The following is an 18,983-nucleotide window of genomic DNA, read 5'->3' on the forward strand; positions in this document are numbered from 1 at the left end:
CTGTGGGTGGGTGAGCAGCTGACTCAGCAGAGGTCTGACACGTCAAATGGTCCGTGTGGGGGTGGGGGGTCAGACTCCGCCTCCTCCTTAGTTCTTACGGATGTCGGCGTAGACCACCGGCTCCATCTTGTGGAAGGAGTTTTTGCTGCCCGAGTGATCAAGCTGGGCGTATATCACCGGGCCCTGGAAAACGCACACACACATGCACACACACGCACACGCACACGCACACACACACAATAACATAATAAAACAACGCTCAGAAGGTTTGTTACACACTGAACCAAATCATAGACATACACGTATATATAGATATATAGATATAGACATGAAGTTACCTTTAGATAGATACAGGTTTAGATAGAGGATAGAGAGATGTAGAAAAATATAGATATATCATGCATAGAACAAGAGGTAAAGGTAGAAAGATAGAGATGTTTTTAGTAAAAAGAAAGAATGATACGTATAAAGAGATAAACATAGAAATGTACCGTAGATATATAGAAAGTATCATAAAATGAAATAGAGATATATGAAAACAAAGATTAAAAGATATATATATACAAAGAGAGAAAGAGATATGAATGTAGTTAGAAATATAAAGATAAGATATTAAAATACAGTTATCAATTCAGAGATGGTGATAAAATAAAGATAGAAAGATAGAAATGGAAAGATTTGTATAGAGATGTAATAATAGACAAGATAATAACAGTTATACAGTGGTGGTCTTAAGTCTGAGCACGTCAGGTCAAAATGTATATAAATGTGAATAATGAAGCCACAGGAAGCTGAAAACATCTCCAAAAGGCTTCAAATTACAGATGAGACATTCCCATAATATGTAAAAAAAAAATGGTTTTATTTCCATCTTTTACATTTTCAAAATAATAGAAAAGTAAAAAAGGCTTGTGCAGAAGTCTTGACTATATAGTTAATACCATGTAACGCATACTTTGGCAGGTATTACAGCTTGTAAACGCCTTTTGTAGCCAGCCAAGGGTCTTTCAGTACTTTGAGGTATCTTCGTTCTTCCAGTGGTTTCTGTGTTGTCTGTCACACACTCCACAGGAGACTGTGAAGGCCATGGCAGAACCTTCAGCCTGTGCCTCTTGATGTAATCCATGGTGTGTTTAGGATCATTATCCATGTGTAGAAGCCACCCTCTCCTTAACTTCAGCTTTTCCACAGATGGCATCAAGTTAGCGTCCAGAATTTGCTGGAATTGAATTGAATCCATTCTTCCTTCTACCCGTGAAATGTTCCCTGTGCCACTGGCTGCAATACAACCCCAAAGCACCTCCATGCTTAACAGTTGGACAGATGTTCCTTTCATGAAATTCTGTTCTCTTTCTTCTCCAAACGTACCTTTGCTCATTGCAGCCAAAAAGTTCTACTTTAACCTCATCAGTCCACAGGACATGTTTCCAAAATGACTCATGCTAGTCCACATGTTCATTTGCAAACTTCAAACGCTGATTTTTGTGGTGAGGACGTAGGAGAGGTTTTCTTCTGATGAATAGTGTACCACAACTCCAGTGTGTGCCAAAGCTTCCTAGAGGGATCGTGCAGTCAAACGTGGGTTCTGACTTGCTTTTCTCACAATCCTGAATGCTGTTCTGTCTCAGATTGTTCTTGATCTTCCAGATCTTGCTTTGACCTCCACTGTTCCTGATGACTGCCATTTCTTAATTACATTCAGAACAGAGCACCTGAAAATGCTTTGCTATCATCTTATAGCCTTCTCCTGCTTTGTGAGCATGAATGATTTTCAGTCTCAGGGTTGTAGGTGCTTATAGGACCCCATGGTGCTGGATTGTTGGGACAAAGTCAGATGAGAGTGGATATTTAAAAACCTTTGAAATCTGCATCACCTGGTCTTTCCTAATGATGAACAAGCCATGACCCTGTCAGGGTCATTTAGGTCTATATAGTATATGGTGTCAAGACTTTTATACGAGCCTTTATTCCTTTTCTTTTATTTTGAAAATGTAAACAATGGAATTAAAACCCAATTTTTTTGACATATTATGGGAATGTCTCATCTGTAATTTAAAGTCTTTAGGAGATGTTTTCAGCTTCCTGTGGCTTCATTATTCACATTTATTTACATTTTGATCTGACGTGCTCAGACTTATGATCACCACTGTATATGGATAAGAAAATATATATGTATGTAGACTTATAGAGTATAGAGATATAAAGACAGAAATTAAAATAGATGTATCAATTCAGAGATGGTGAGAAAACAGAGATAGAAAGATAGAAATACAACAATAGAGTAAAGATAGTGACATAGTTCAATATAGATAAGAAGATATATACGTATGTGGAGTGAAAGGTATAGAGATATAAAGATAGAGATTAAAATAGATATCTTTCAGAAATGTGATAAAAAAAGAGACAGAAAGATAGAAATATAGAGATCTAACAATAGAGACAAGATAACAACATAGTTATATATAAATAAGTATATAGAGTTATAGAGTATAGAGATATAAAGATAGATTTATAAAAAATAAAGCTGGATTTAAACTGTAAGTTGTCTCTCCTATAATGACGCTGTGAACCGTGGCGTCTCGGTGCACTGCACCGTCATTTGGCTCCTGGCTCCTACCTGTAGCTGCCCTGATTGGCCAGTGCTCCTGCAGCCGTCCAGGTTAGACTCCGCCTTCTTCAGGGGCTGCGGAGCTCGAGAACTCACGCTTTCCAGGGACGTGCATCTGATGTTAGGTTTTACGGTGTGAGCGCCAACACACAAAAACGACACAATGAGAGACACACACACACACACACACGCACTGATGGGATCCAAAGCAGATTTAACATTTTATAACAAGATATCATTAGGAGGGATAAAAAAAAAAAAAAAAACAGCAAAAAGAATTAAATCTTTTAAAATTATAATAAAATACTAATCATTTCATAACATTAATAAAAAATATATATATATAAGTGTAAAATATTAACTAAATATAGTACCTTTTTCTCATAACTTTAACTAGTATTTATTACAAAACTAATAAACTCATATTATTTACTCTAATGTTGTTTTATTGGAATTTTTTTTAAATGGGAAAATCTTTGAAAAAACCAACAACAAAAAAGGGAAAAAGATGGTAAATTATCTAAACTTACACAAACACTTATATTATTACAGTCAGACCTTGGGTTGAAGTTAAAAGTAACAAATAAAAAAATAATGGATAAAAAAAATAAAAATAAACCAAGTGTTAAATTGGATAAACCATAAATTGTAGTTTCTTTAATGGATTTAATTTTATCCCTCCAGTAAGAAACCAGTATCATCCCATCAGTGCGTCTCCAATAAGTGACACATGAGAAACTCAACACAAGTCAAATGTAATTATAAATATGTTGGAATAAAAATACATGTATTAATAATAATAAGTGTAATAAAATAATAATAATAATAATAATAATAAATGTAAAAATGTTTTTGACAACCTTTAGGTTAATTTGGCAGAAAAAAAGGAAGAGAGATGTTTACATGCACTGGAGTGATGTAATCTGATTACTTCATGGAACCTGGTCACAGTAAATAAATCCCAGAAAAGATTCACGAGTCACTAAATTTAGTGGGAAATTTCATTATTTCATTATCATTTAATGGGAGGAATTCCATAAATAAAAATCATTAAATGACAAAGAAACATGAAATAATATTATTAGAATAAAATAAATAGCTTTATAGTTGGTGTTAGAGCGCCACACAGTGGATTGACTAAGAAACCTAAATCAATACTTGAGGTTTTTTTTTTTTTTTTTTTTTTAACATTTTTAAAAAGAGTGACAAGTTTTTGGTTTTTTTTAACTAATTTTTAGGGGGAAATAAATAGATTTGCTTTGCAAACAGCCTGTAAGACCATCCAGTAAGAAACCATTAGTGCAAGCAAACTAGTCTGTGAATTACAAAAAAGGTATACTTAGATAGTATACAGTATACAGTAGTATAGTATACAGTACATGTAGAAATAAAATAAAACAATAAAAAAAAGCAGAATTAGAATAATAAATGTTATAATGATTTGAAAGATGTTCAGAACTCATATTTTCCTTTGGTTGTTTTTAACATTGATAATCAGATATTTTATTCAAGTGAAAAATAAAAGAGTGTCAGTGTGAACCAGGTTCCTCATGTATGAAGGCAGCTCAGATCAATGAGATTATTGAACATCACAGTTAGCACAAATGATAAGGTTAGTGATTAGCTCAAACACTGAGGTTAGCACAAATGGTAAGGCTAGTGTCAGTGCCCAATCCTTTCAGAGCCTTTCAACACGTGCAAAACGCATCTACATCCGGTCAAACTATTTAACGGCAGTTTATGTACAATATAAAAGGCTTAACTTTGTCTACAATCTGTATTAATGTGAAAATGTGCCTTTTTGTTTGTATCTGTACTTGTTCTATAAAATGTTTTTAAATTTAAATAAAAAAAACTATTTAAATGGTTAAAGCCCTGCTATTTAAAAATAACTAGAAATCTATGTTTTGAGTGAATTCTGATTTATTTTCGGTTTTTATTTTATTTTCTGTTTGGTTCTTGATTGTCAATGTTGTGTATTGTGTTTTGATACATTTTTGTATTTATTGTCTTGCAGTGGTTTTTTCCTTTTTGTCTTTTTTTTTTAATAAACAATTAAAAACACCACACAAACAGTCACATTTTTACATGCGTACTATTAAAATATTTAACACATGTCGTGTGATCGATTTACATTCAAATATCACACCTCTGGAGCTCTGTCGTAAGGATTGAGTAAAGGAAGTGACATAGTGTACGCGCATGCGTTGAAAAGATCCAAAAGGATCAGGTACGTGAAAGGATCAGCTAGCACAAACGGTGAAGCTAGCACAAACGGTGAAGCTAGCACAAACACTAAGTTTAGTGACTAGAACAAACACAAGGTTAGCTAAAACGGTGAAGCTAACTCATACAGTGAATCTAGCACAGGAAGCACTCACACCGTTAACCCAGCACCATTTGATCCCATCTCAGAGGAAAGTATTTTCACAACTTTATTAAAAATGAGTAAGACACACTGCAACCATGCAGGTCAGAGGTCAAAGGCCAGAGTTGGATTCAGACACACATAGTAGCTAAACGTCGTATAGCAGCAGTGAAACCTTATTCTCCACAGCTCTGATTTAGTTCAATGCAAAGTGTGATCAGCTGGTAAAAGCTCCGACTCACCCTTCGTATTCGTGGCGGTTGTGAAGAACCCTCATGACGACGCAGGCGACCACGGCGATGAGCACCAGCAGCAGTAAAGCTCCACACACGCCTGCCACGATGGCTGTTGTGGTGCTCATGGGAAGAGACTCTGAAAAAACATTATTTACTACTAAGTCAGACTTTTATTTTGAAGTTACACAAACTTTTCACGAGTCCATTATGAGTAAAAAGTAATTTATAGATCTCGTTATTTATATTAGCCCGGCAGATATGTAGCAATATTAGGCTCAGATGTTTCACTTCTGGAAGAAACCATTAAATGTGTACATGGGGGTTTTTGAGTAGTTGAATCCATTTCTAATGGGATCCATGCTGGTAAACCAATGGGTCATACTCAAAATCAACAAATCCAAGATGGCCGCCATCCGTATTGCTAATTTGGATATTTTGTCATAACTTTGGTTTTATTTGCCATAGAAACATGATCTCTTCCTGAAAATAATTAAAACATTTGTTACGCTTATTTGAATATTAATCAGATATCTACATCAAAAGATTGAGTTTAATCTATGTTCATATTGACAGGTGCTGCAAAATAAACACATCAGATTAATGCTGATGCACCAGGACCACAATGGATAGAATCTACCTGAGAAATAAATGATAATAGATATATTAATTCATGTTTTGATGGGGATTTTAAATCGTTCACCCTTTAAAAGGCGTCTTTGTCATATTAATATCAGCAAATAAATAGTCACCCCCGAGCGTGGAGCGGTGGGCGGGCACTGTGGAGGATATATATATATATATATACACATATATATATATATGTAATAGAGAGACTCACACACAGACTGAGACTACAAGAGCCACAATTTAATAATGAACAAATTACAGAAGATAGGAAGAGGACGCAGCCACCACCACTTCTACTACAGACAATAAGGACATGTTGATTCACCACCAAGTTGATTACTTAACAATGTATATGTTTAACCTTCATAAAAAGCAAGTTAAAAGTAAGATTTCATGACAATCCATGTCCCCAAAAACATACATTTTGGCACAAAGATCATGTTTTTACTAGTGTGAAAAATGTGTGATGAATAAATCATGCTCTGTGATTAATTAATCTCTTTCTTAATCACACCTAAAAATTGCTGAGAAACGCCATCAACCTGAGGTATTTTCCTTTAAATTACATCATTGTGGCAGATAAAACAATGATATATAACAAAGTGGCTTTATAATAAGCACAAACTAAGCTGAACAGCTCAGCATTCTCCCATCTTGTTATTGTAGCCTGTGCATCAGTATTATGGGTATACCGGGAACTCTTGAAATGAGAATGATTTACAGTCTGCATAAAAATACTGAATCATAACATAACCACTACAGCAGACATGAACTCGTCTATAAACAGTCACATTTACAGACCTTAGAGTCACTGTTATCAATAAACAGGAAGAGATTGATCATCTTTATAATAAGTGCTGACTAGGCACTGGGAGTGAGGCCCAAGGCCAACACATGATGACCTGATAATAATGTATCATATTTTTCTGCAGTCAGTGTCTTCTCCTCGTTCTTCTCTCTCTGCTCTGTTTCAGGTGAAGCTGATGATGTCACTTCCTGATCTGTGGTTCATGGCTCAACTAGTCTGAGACATTCTGATGTTCTATCTCTCTATCCTGTTGTGTTGGTCCTTCTATCCACTAACCTCAACCAGTCCACGCAGATGGCTGCCACCTCTGAACCTGGTTCTAACAGAGATTTACTCCTGTTCAAAGGGAATTGTTTCTTCTCACTGTCACTAAAAACTTGTTCATGTGGATCTTGTTGGGTTTTTTCTTTATTACGAATTTTATATTTTGATAAGAGCATTGAGATGACTTTGTTGTAAATTGCGCTATACAAATAAAGTTGAATTGTATTGAACGGCGGCCATCTTGGATGTCGTTCTGAGCACAATTTACGTTATTTTGTTTGTTTGTTTATTTCATTCAAAACATTCAAACAAATTTCTTTCTCCTCCACATTGAAAAAAGTAAAAAAAGATGAATGAATGAAATGGAGCAACGCACGCACACGCACGCACACGCACACCTCTGAAACGCACCTTTCAGGACGACCCTGAGCTCAGTGCGAGCCTGCGTTCCCGTCACGTCAGGCGGGTTCTTGACGTCACAGAAGTAGGTTCCGTTGTCACTGAAGTGGGTGGGGCTTAGCCTGATGGACACGTCCTGCTTCTTGATGTCTCCAGCGAACTCAACTCGACCTTCGAACTCGTTCAGTCCCGTGAAGCCCCTCCCACTGATGATGAAGAAGTGAAAGATCTACAGGAAGAGGAAGGAGGAGAGGAACATCGATTGGGGAACAATAAAATCCAGTATCGACTCGTTTGACTTTCTTTAAATACTTGACAGTTACCACACTAGGACACACAACTGCTGATGAAAGCAGAGAGAGAACAGTATAAAAACAACTCTAAAAAAGACACAGAAGAGCAACCAAAATACACCCTTAGACCACACAACAACAACAACATTCAAATAACTAGAACGAGAGAAACTCACAACAAAATTAGACCAAAATTAAAAAATAACAATGAAAGACACAAAAGTTACAAAACAAAAAAACCCACAAAAAGACAATTTATACTGTTTTATACTGGGTTTATATTGTTTTATACTAAGTTTATACTGTTTTATACTGAATTTATACTGTTTTAATCTGGTGTATACCATTTTTTACTGGGTTTATACTGGCTTGTACGGGTTTATACTGTTTTATACTGGGTTTATACTGGTTTGTACGTTTGTACTGGGTTTTTACTTGGTTTATACTGTGTTTACACTGTTTTATACTGGGTTTATACTGATTAATACTGTGTTTTATACTGGGTTTACAGTAATGTCCTCAGTAAATCTGTCACCAGGCTGATAAGCAGCATCCAGCAACGCTGAATTACATATGTGTGATATTATCGTGAAATAATGTAATATTTAATGGTTAATGATGCATTCCCTTTGACCCCAGCCTGTGATGTAGTGTATCCGTCCCTGAGTAGGAAGTAGGAAAGCAAATTCAAAACCAAAGCTTCAGACACTTTGGATGTGACAGGAGAATAAAAACCTTGCCTCGTCAAGTCGAGTCACGTCTGCTGTGGGACTTTATTATCCTTTCCCCATAATTCTCATAGTTTCTCAGGATTGCGGCGCTGCACAAAAGGCAGCTTTATGGTATGGCCTGTTGGACGAGTTAATGCAACAGAACCAGGAACTCACAGTTGCTCACCTGTGGTCAAGTTTAAACAGATAAAACCAAATAACAACAACATAAAGTAACATAAAGAAAAAGTGATGGAATCATAACGAGTCAAACGACAGCTTTCAGCTTAAACAGTCACTTTAATAAGCCAAATCAGCATTATCAGTACGCATGCGCGATTCCCGGGTCAATATATCCGGGTCAGAGTTCACGACTGCCCAGCGTGTCAACAAAGCCCCTGTCTAGCGGAACAACCGGCTACTTATACGGACTTTTAGGCATTTACTTTGCTTAAGGTTGTTTTAAGGCAATATGCCAGGGTCCCATTGTTCAGTGCGTGGCTGTTCCAACGGTACACGTGGGCTTAATACGTGGATGAAAGAGTTTTGCCCCGTTCACGAGTGTAATAAAGGAACCTCACGATGTATATGCGACCCGCCATACGTACTCATCCCATTTCCTACTGAAAGAAAAGATCCAGAACGTCGTGTCGAATGGATTAAATCAGTAATTAAATCAGATACTGTACTACATTAAAGCTAACTAGTAAACTAGTATATAAATATTATATTGTGGTGTACATGTTAGAGAGGTGTCTCTCACCCAGCAGGTTTCGGGGGTTTGTTGGCGTCCTTTTCTTTCTCGCCACAATATGCCCGATCCCCCCCAGGATCAACTGTCAACATCGATCTCGAGCAGAGATTTATAATCAAGGTTGACAGCCTCTCGTTCCTGCTGTTTTGTCAAAACTATAGGCGCTTTTTTAAATGACAATGCCCAAGCGAGGGCCACCAGTTCTTTCTTCCTCTTCCCAGTAACAACGTGTCCACGTCTCTTACAATGTTCTTTTAAAACATCCACTTTACAATGCTCAAAATATTCAATATCTTTGTCAGACTCGGCCATGTTTACGTTTTATGACACGAGCTAGGCGGGAGCTGGGTAGTCCTGACCTTTGACCCGGACCAGCATGCTTTGCGTGCAGCGAGATGCCGAATCTGCTTATTCAGGTGTTCTCAACCTTGATGTCAGGGAGAGCTTTTTTTTTACAATTTGAGCCCATTTTTGCTTATTTTTACCCTTTTTCTGCAACTACACCAAATTTTCCATATTTTAACATATTTTCATCACTTTTTCTTGCCATATTTTTGCTCCTTTTAATGTATTTTTGCTACATTTTTCCCATTTCTGACACTTCTACATCACATTTCAATGTCTTTTCTGCACATTTTTTCCAACTTCCAGACATGTTCAGCACTTATAAACCCTTTCTACCACTTTTACACCTAATGTCACATATGTTGACCAATTATTGTCACTTTTAACCTCTTTTCACCATATTTCATGATTATTTTTGCCAATTTAACCACATTCACAGTTTGTCATGTCCATCATTTGCCAGTTTAAACTAACTGTTCCAATATTGACACTTTTAACCCTTTTTACCACTTTTTCTGTCCATTTTTGCCCACTCTAATTTGCAACTTTTAACCAATTTCCGATTTCACAATTTATGGTCACTTTGAACTAGGAATGTGCAATATTTTATTGTTTCATTTTAGCCAAGTATGCCCCCAAAAAAGAGCAGAACGTTGTTTAGCTCTGCACGGTGTGCACCGCCCCCCGCACACACCGCCGTCTGTGTGTGTGTGAGAGGTGTTCGTCACAGCTACCAGAAGCTACTATGCTGCGATACATCATGAACCACTACTTTGTTAAAACCAGATAAACATCAACAACGTGAACCAATCCAAGTTCCTCCATCAGATCCACCCAAAGATCCACAAACACAGGGACAGAGATGAACCTGTAGCAACGATTATGAACTGTGACTGCGAGCAGCTCACATCTGTCACATCGAACGTTTACAAACATCTTCCAGGAATTTTTCTAACCTTCATTTGTGATGATTCTAACAGTCTGCAGGGTGGACAGTAACACTCATGTAGCATTATCTGGGGATAAGGATGCTCTCTGTGCTTTGTGGGAAAAGAGGAAGTGGCGATGTGTTCGTATGTTGTTAAAATCAGCTGAGTCAGCTGGTCTGGGACCAGTTAGACCATTGTCATCAGACAGCTTTGCTGGGAATCTAACGAGTCAGACTTTCAGAGACTGTTCTCTCACATCAGCAATAAAAATGTAACGACTGTTATTTTTACTATATTTATACAATGAGTGTTAAAACAAACACACAAAGGCCACTTTATTAGGCACACCTTAAGATTAGAAGAGCCTTCAGAGCTTATGGAGTCTAACGAGAGATTCATGGAGCATGTGATTAAACAGCATATAGCAAATAACACAGAGGAACTGAAACCTACGGATAAACAGTGATTAATTATCACTAATTATGGGAAATTATGAAACAAATTGAACCACAAACACTACACATTCCTTTGCCAACAAGTCCAAGACTCAGAAAGACCAAGAATAAGTGTAAGACTAAAGACTAAGAAAGACCAAGACAAAGAAATACAAAGACCAAGACCAAGGCCCTGTTTACATGACAACGTTTTGCTTCCGTTTTTTGTTTCCACAAAGCTCCGCATTCACACGGCAACATTTTCAAAACGATCTGTTTACATGGAACCATCACAATCACAGAGCTGCACTCATACTGACAGATATTTGACCAAACCCTGGGTCAGGCTTAATTCCTATCTTTTTAACATGGTCTCTGGTTGGACGCTACGCGGTGACGGTGATGTGGAGATGACACACAAATGTTTGCTGAGGAGGTGAATAGAGGCTGTCCTCTGGTACATGAATAAATTAAGTTATTGAATGCATAAATGACTAGTTTTTGCCTCGTTGTGTTGTTATGTGTTACATATGTAGAGCAGCTCTCTGAGCATTAAACCTCTACGTAGCATCTGTAGCTTAGCATGAAGCTGTTTGTCATGTTTACAGTTTAATGCAGAACGAGTGACTATTAAATAAAGCTGAGTTATTAAAGAAACTCTCCTACATGTGAATAGTGTGTCAGCATCAATGGGTTCAGGATCAAAGAGAGATCAGCTTTATTCTGGTTCAGGTCGTATTCTGACGGCTATGGGCCGGGTCAGGTCTAACTTTATAGGTCAGATTAAAGCTAAAGCTAATGCTAAAGCTAACATCTGAGGCTCTGCAGTCTTAGTGAAAATGGCTGTGATACAGAAAGTTACATTTCCATGTTTACACGAACATGGAGGGGGAAGTTTTTTTTAAAAATTCCCACTCTGGAGCACGTTTTTGAAAAAGTTCCGTTTTCAAGCACCAAAACTCCGTTGCCGTTGTAAATGAACCGCCAAAACGCAACAAAACTTTTGCGTTTTCACTAGAAAATGTTCTTGCGTAAACAGGGCCATAGAATGACTGCAAGACTTAAAAAAAAAAAAAAAAACAAAACAAAGAAAATTAGGGTAAATGTTTTACTCAAATATTTGCTTATTTTGTTAATTTATTTTGCAAAATTAATTAATAATAATATAACCATACTAATGTCAAAATAATATAAACATTTTAAACTTTTAAGAACCCAAATAATTTATTTTATTTGTTAAACATTTATTTATTTTGCTTTTATGTATCGTACAATATATTGCTGCAGAATTAATTTGAATACTTATAATAATGTTTTTCATTTAGAATTTACTATATTTTGATTTAAAGTAGAGCGTATCACATGATAGAGAAACATTAAGTTAAATAGAGACAGAAACAAAAGGAAAAGTCATATTAAACTTGTGTTTGACATTAATAATAATAAAATATTGTTCACACACAGGCTGAGGTTTAACGGCTGAATGCACCGACACCGTGTTCTAGGAGCTCTACTTCCTGTGTCTTCTGCAGGAATAAAATATCTGTCCTGGCACGACTCGCAGTCAAAGAGCAAAACTACAGCCCCTTCGGCTACGAGCTATTACTGCTATTATTTACACATGGTCCACGCCTAACGCAACGTGTTCAACACAAAGCGGAAGACACACACGCACACACACACACTTCATTAAACATAAAAGTGCATTTTTAAAAGTAGTAAAAGGCTTATTTTCAAGCTAAGAAACTTAAAGATTAAAGACGAGTAAAGCAGTGAATTTAACCTTAATCATGTTTGCGTTACATTTAAGTTTAAATGTAGAAAAGATTCAGACATTGTTTCCACTTTATTTAGCAAATAAGATTTAAAGTTAATTCAAAATAAGATTTTAATCAGAAAACTTAGAATTAAAACTATTTTTGGACAAATGTTGACCACGACTTTAACTAAATGACAACAAGACTAACACAAAAAAAGACAAACAAGAGGCCACAACAAGACAACACTAACAAGACTAAAACAAGACTGCAAAAAGACATGAAAAACACAAGACAAGACTAACACGAGACCACAACAAAATCACAAGACTAACACGAGGCCGCAAAAGGACAAAACTAACACAAGACAAAGACAAGACCAACACAAGTCTAACACGAGGGGTTGCAACAGGACAAGAAAAAGACAAGAAAATCCAAAACCACAACAAGACAAGACTAACCCAAGACCACAACAAAAATCACAAGACAGGACTGACATGAGCCTGCATCAACATTAACACAAGACAAAAAAACACCAAATTACAATGAGATGAGACTAACACAAGACCCAAAAAAATCAAAACAAGACAAGACTAACACAAGACCAGACCAACACAAGTCTAACATAATTGCAACAAGACAAGAAAAAACTAATACAAGACTGAGACAAATACAAGACTAACAACAGAAGATCACGACTAGACAAAACTGACATAAGACCAAGACAAAGACAAAACCACAAGAATACAACAAGGTGAAGTTAAACCACAAAGGTGGTAATAAGAATAATTATGGTTTTGATTTATAAAGTGGTTTTCGTGACACTTAAAGTGCTTTACAAAAAACATTATTTAATAACAGATTATTTAATAACAAAAGAAGACAAACAAGAAAAGACAGCAACAAGTCTAGAAAAACAGACCCGGAAAAGACCAGAAAAACAAAAAAACCAAGACAAGTAAAGAACTGAACAGTAGTTTATTGAGTCCAAAGGAAGTTCACACACAGCTGCTCACTCTCACACACCTTTTAATGAACAATACAGACCGCAGCACAAAAAGCAGGAGAAGAAGAAGAACAACAGAAAAGAACAGACATGAAGAAGAAACATCGTACAAACAGGAAACATGGACCTAAAAACCATCACAATGCTTGCTTTATGTGACTAAACAATGGCGCGCAAACATCCTGAAGCTGTGGGAGCTCCTCTGTGATTGGACGGCGGTGGCGGCGGTGGCGGCGGCGGCGGCGGTGAGGAGGACTTACGTTGAAAGGAGACTTGGAGAAGCGACTGTCGGGCTGACTGGACTGGAAGCTCCAGGTCACTGAGGTCCAATTACTGACTTTTACGTTGGACTTAAAGGTGCATCTGAGGATCCCTGTGGTGCCGTTCTGAACCACCACCTCTGAGTCAGCGTGGATATCTACGGCCCTCACACCATGTGTGACTGTGGGGAGGAAAAGATGGAGGGAACGGTTCTTTACTGATTAGCAGGAAGCAGAGACTTATCCAGCCCTAATGTAATGTCTGAACAAAATGGTCTCAAAATAATATTGTATGTTTAAACTCTAACCAATACATTTTGGCTAGGGCTGGGCGGTATATCGGTTCATACCAAAAACCGGAATATATTTTCATTATGATATGAATTTTTTATATTCTGCCGTACCGGTGTGTTTGATTACACAACAATCAGAACGCTACGCTGCTTTCAACGTTGCACTTCTAAATAAGAAGGTAAACAGTAGCTCTGGTGTTAGTTACGGTGTAAATCATACATGTAAATGGATAAAGACAATTAAAAGCTCTGAAGCTTCATGTGAGCATGTGTCTGTGTGCGCATGCCTCTGCTACAGGAGAACAACACTCACGGACACAGAGGCACGGTTAGCTTAGCATGTCGGCAGTAATACACAAAAAAAAGAGCAAAGGATCACAATTTGTAATTCCTATAACACGGAAATAAGTGGTGGTGGAGCTGCAAACAAAACGTTACCTTATTCACCATAACAAACCACCACATCACTGAGTATGCAGCATTTAAAGCTATAAATCAAGCTAACGCTAAAGCTAAGCTAGCGCAGCAAAGAGCCATTGGGCGGCTGTTGCAAACTTGTATTACTACTAGTGTGGAATTATTCTACAATATTCACTCATCATAACAGTAAAATAGAGCATCCTAAGTCAACCTACTGCAATAATTCATCTCTCTTATCTTTATTTGACTTTATCCTCTATCCTTCATCCTTATATTTATCACTATTATTATTATTGCTGCTGGCTTGTGTTTGTTTTTTTGTTCCACCGACTACCAAGTCATATTCCGTGCTGTTTTTTTTTTTTTTTTAAACTGTACTCGGCAAAATAAACCTGATTCTGATTCTCAACCAGTAGAAAATGCTGTGAACACCTGATTATGCATGAAAAAAAAAAAAAAAACCATCATATACCGTGAAACCGTTAGAATTTAGAAAAACACCACAATATACATTTTTGGTCATACCGCCCAGCCCTAATTTTAGCTACATTTTAACTGTTTGATTTACAGCGTCCGTTCTGCACCAAAGTCCATTTAAATCTTACTGAATTTTATAGAAAAATTTAACATAACCAAACTATCAAGCTTATAAAAAACAACAATTAGTATAAAAGTATCGTAGGGGTGTAGGATCCACTCAATCAATGATTCGATTCCCGATTTGTTTTTTAAAAAGAACCTTAAATCAATGATTGGGATGCAATGATGCACTTTAACTCCTTTCAATACGAATACATAGAAATCATATTATGCAGGAAACAAAAGATCAGTCAAAATACAGATTATTGCTCTTTTATTTAAATTGTCAAGAATTTTCCTAATATATTTAATTCTTGTAGCTTTCTTACAAACTATTTCAACTCTTAAACCAAAATAAACCGCAAATTTCCTAATTTATCAACATGCAAAGTTGTTTTTTGTAAAACAAAATAAAAAAAAAAAGTGCAGCTTATGTTCCTGACTTGGAATTTACATATTTATTTTAAGGTGTGTGTGTGTGTGTGTGTTGTGTTGTGTGAGAAAGACACACTAATGGATGTGAATGGTGTGAATAGTGTCTGGTTGAAACGGGTTCAGATTTAAAGAAACATCAGCTTCATTCTGGTCTGACGGGTTCGTACCGTGTCTTCTTTTTTGGTACACTCTGATTTGCATCGATTTTTAGCTGATTTATGATATATCATCTTTACATCCCTAATGTATTGTCTTGGACTGATCAAATTTACCAAATAAGTATTGTGCATCCCTAATACAAATATGCGGTACCTTTGTAGCTGCACAATTATGGCCAAAATGATCATCACGATTATTTTGAGTAAATACTGTAATCACGATTATAATCACAATTATTGAACATGATTAGGTAAAAAAAATCTGTGCTTGTGTCTTCACCGTGCTAGAATAGCCGAGTGGTGTATGACGTCGCACTCAAGGATTCTTCCTTCCGCTAACGTGGGTTGGAATCCCACATTTTACAAATAATTTTTTTTCATTTTAACATATTTAACATGACAAATTTCACCTTTAAAAATACATATCCAACAAATAAACATTTTAGGGTTAGGGATAGAGTTAAAATAAAAGGGTTAGGGGGGTAGCTAAAAATAAATAGGAGCTAAAACACAAATGACGGAACTTTAAGTCACGTGGTGCACCTAAACTGACCAATGAGGGGCGCTACGTATGCATAGAGTGGCAGTCTACGGATACGTTTAAATGTATTTTAAATGTAAATAATGCTAAGAATCAGGTTAATTTAATTGTGGCAACCAAATGTATGATCACGATTAAAATGTAATTAATTGTGCAGCCTTATACCTTTGTAATTATAGAGATATTTAATAATATCGCTCTGTGAATATTGCTTTTTTGTGATATAATGATGAAGTTTGTAACTGCTGTCAAAAATAATGAACCAATAGATTATTTATCTAATAGTTTTCACGTGAGACTTTCCCACATTTCCATGTTCTTCGTTCACCCATCGAGAAAAACTTTAATCTAAAGCTTTGTCTAAACTTTGCTTTACCAGCTTTCTTCATTCAGAAGTAACAAGAAGTTAGTTTGACTGTAAAAACAAGCAGCAGGAAGGAAGGTCAGATGAGAACTTCCCTAAACCGCAGACGTTACAAACACATGATGGAGTCCATCCGTCCTCTTTAAACCAGGCCTTTTACACATCCTACTGTTTGGATCGTTTGGAGGCCGTTTTGCTGCTATTTCTATCCCTGATATTAAAAGTCACTGCATTTCTCTGGGAATGGAAAAAAATATGCAGCTTTGTCTGATGTTTAAAGTGGTTTAGGTCTAAAAAACACTGGATTTATTCTATATACACATAAGAAACAATGTGTGTGCATCATAATGCTGCATTTCCCTTATTCCAAGTAATATTTATGTTTAAGACATTATTTGTCCACTGTTTTTTAAGTTAATCTAATTACCAGATAAGTATTGTGCAACCCTAATATGTACACGCTGTACTTTTGCAATTATAGTCATTTGTGTCTCTGGGAATATTGTTTTTTTGTCTGTAAATTGTGATATTTTGTGTCCATTGTTGGTTTATTTTTCTTCTTTTTAGTCAATCTAACAGTTTTTTTGAGTTTTATTTTGTTCTGCAGTGTTAGGGATAAGGTTTCTTTTAGTAGTTGTTCCGTTTGTTTAAATTCATTTTGTGTAATTATCTGATTATTTTGTGCCTTTTTTCGTGTGTGTATGTGTGTGTGTGTGTGTGTGTGTGTGTGTTGTAGTTAGTGTGTATTGTTTCTTTTCAGCCATAAAACGTTGTTCTATGAACTGAAGTTTGTTTCCTTCCTGGTCCAAAAGCAATATATATAGTCTTTATTATTAATAAATGACTTCCTCTCTAACTGCAGTGTTTGGTCTTTGATTATATTTGCTCTCTTACCGATGATCATACATTATTAGGAGATATTAAAAGAAACAAACAAGTCCCTTTTCTGTAATGATGTCTCTATGCCACACATTTTTCAAAATTAACACATTTTGATTTAATCGTGTTGGGATCATATTAGTTAGCTGCTAAAATACGCAGAGAAGTTATTTTCAAGAGAAGTTTAACCTTTTTTTTCCCTAAATTCTTCTTCAAACGATGACACGCGGATGGGCGGCAGCCTCCGTCCTGCACCAAAGTCTATTGAGTTTTTACTAAATTTAACAGGAAAACTCACGTAGCCTCGGCTCAATGTGTACAGACGATATTTCAAACTAACACTGTATGAATTAAGGGTTTCCGTAGATGTTTAACCTCAAATAAAGCTGATGAGTTGAACAAATCGGACAGTAATGAGTGAAATAGTGACAGGATATTCGCTGTTTCCTAAGGACACAGCGCTAAGCTAAGCTACACAGAGAGCACTAAATACTACTTCTACAGGCCGGAGCTCAACACGGGACGGACGTCAATACTCACCTAACACAACAAAAAGCGTAAATCCAGTGAGCGCGGACGGTAAACAGGTGTTTATGGACCGTTTGGGCTCCATTTTGCTGTTGTAAACAATCCTGATTTTCTTATCTTCACCGTCCGACGCCTTTCTCTCCTTCGTGGGAGGAAATGCGTGTGCGGTGCGGCTGCAGTGCGGCTGTTGCCCCCTAACAACAGACCTGGGTACTGCAGCAGATCAGCAACACCCAGTGTTTACCTGAACACTTTCAAGTAGGACTGGCGCCCTGTCCAGGGTGTACCCCCGCCCAGCGCCCTATGAGAGCCGCAGATTGGCACCGGCAGACCCCCGCGACCCTGTTAAACGGGAATAAGCGGGTATGAAAATGGATGGATGGACAATTTCAAGTAAATTCTGGAGTAACGTTAGAGATTGGCTTTGTCTCAAAATTCCTACTATTCCCACTTTTACTTTTAATCATATAAGATACTTTGTTGATAACTTAGAACGTTTTTTGTTTATTATTATTATAAATTATATATATAAGCTACAATGCACAATATTTACAAACGTGAACTAAATACACCACCAAATACAGTGCAATAACGAAAACGACATGAGAAAAAGCACAAAAAAGGAAAATATAAAAGAAAAACATTGTACAAGGGGCATTTTTTATATATAGAAATTTAACCAAATAATCAAATTAAATAATTTTCTTGTATGAGCATTTGAAATTTTCTCTTGGAGTCTTTGAAACAATAAAATCCTCGATTTTAAAGCAGACCATGATGAGGGGCATTTAGCAAATCTGCATTTGTGTACAATATATAATATTTTGTTATTATAAATAAATTATTAATAAAAAATTGATGTTTTATATTTTCAAGGAAGATGCCAAATCTTGGCGCAAGACTGTTGGTGTGCGCACAAGAAAGTTGGTGGACATTTAACCTGTACATGGCTACAGGTTAAATGTCTGATGGCGTACAGGACTGTGAA

General features: G+C 36.5%; 1 protein-coding gene across 1 annotated transcript; it reads right to left on the minus strand.

Annotated features, from left to right (window-relative positions):
- Window positions 1-48: 48 nt before the first annotated feature.
- Window positions 49-18,164, minus strand: mpzl1l (myelin protein zero-like 1 like). The gene is made up of 6 exons (XM_028467426.1): window positions 18,008-18,164; window positions 13,799-13,980; window positions 7,323-7,539; window positions 5,219-5,348; window positions 2,618-2,723; window positions 49-183 (listed from the first exon to the last, which is right to left on the minus strand). The coding sequence occupies exons 1-6, from the start codon at window positions 18,078-18,080 to the stop codon at window positions 88-90; spliced, it is 804 nt and encodes a 267-aa protein (XP_028323227.1). The 5' UTR covers window positions 18,081-18,164; the 3' UTR covers window positions 49-87.
- Window positions 18,165-18,983: the final 819 nt, after the last annotated feature.

Source organism: Gouania willdenowi, chromosome 14, assembly GCF_900634775.1.
Source record: "Gouania willdenowi chromosome 14, fGouWil2.1, whole genome shotgun sequence".
NCBI classification, from domain to species: domain Eukaryota; kingdom Metazoa; phylum Chordata; class Actinopteri; order Blenniiformes; family Gobiesocidae; genus Gouania; species Gouania willdenowi.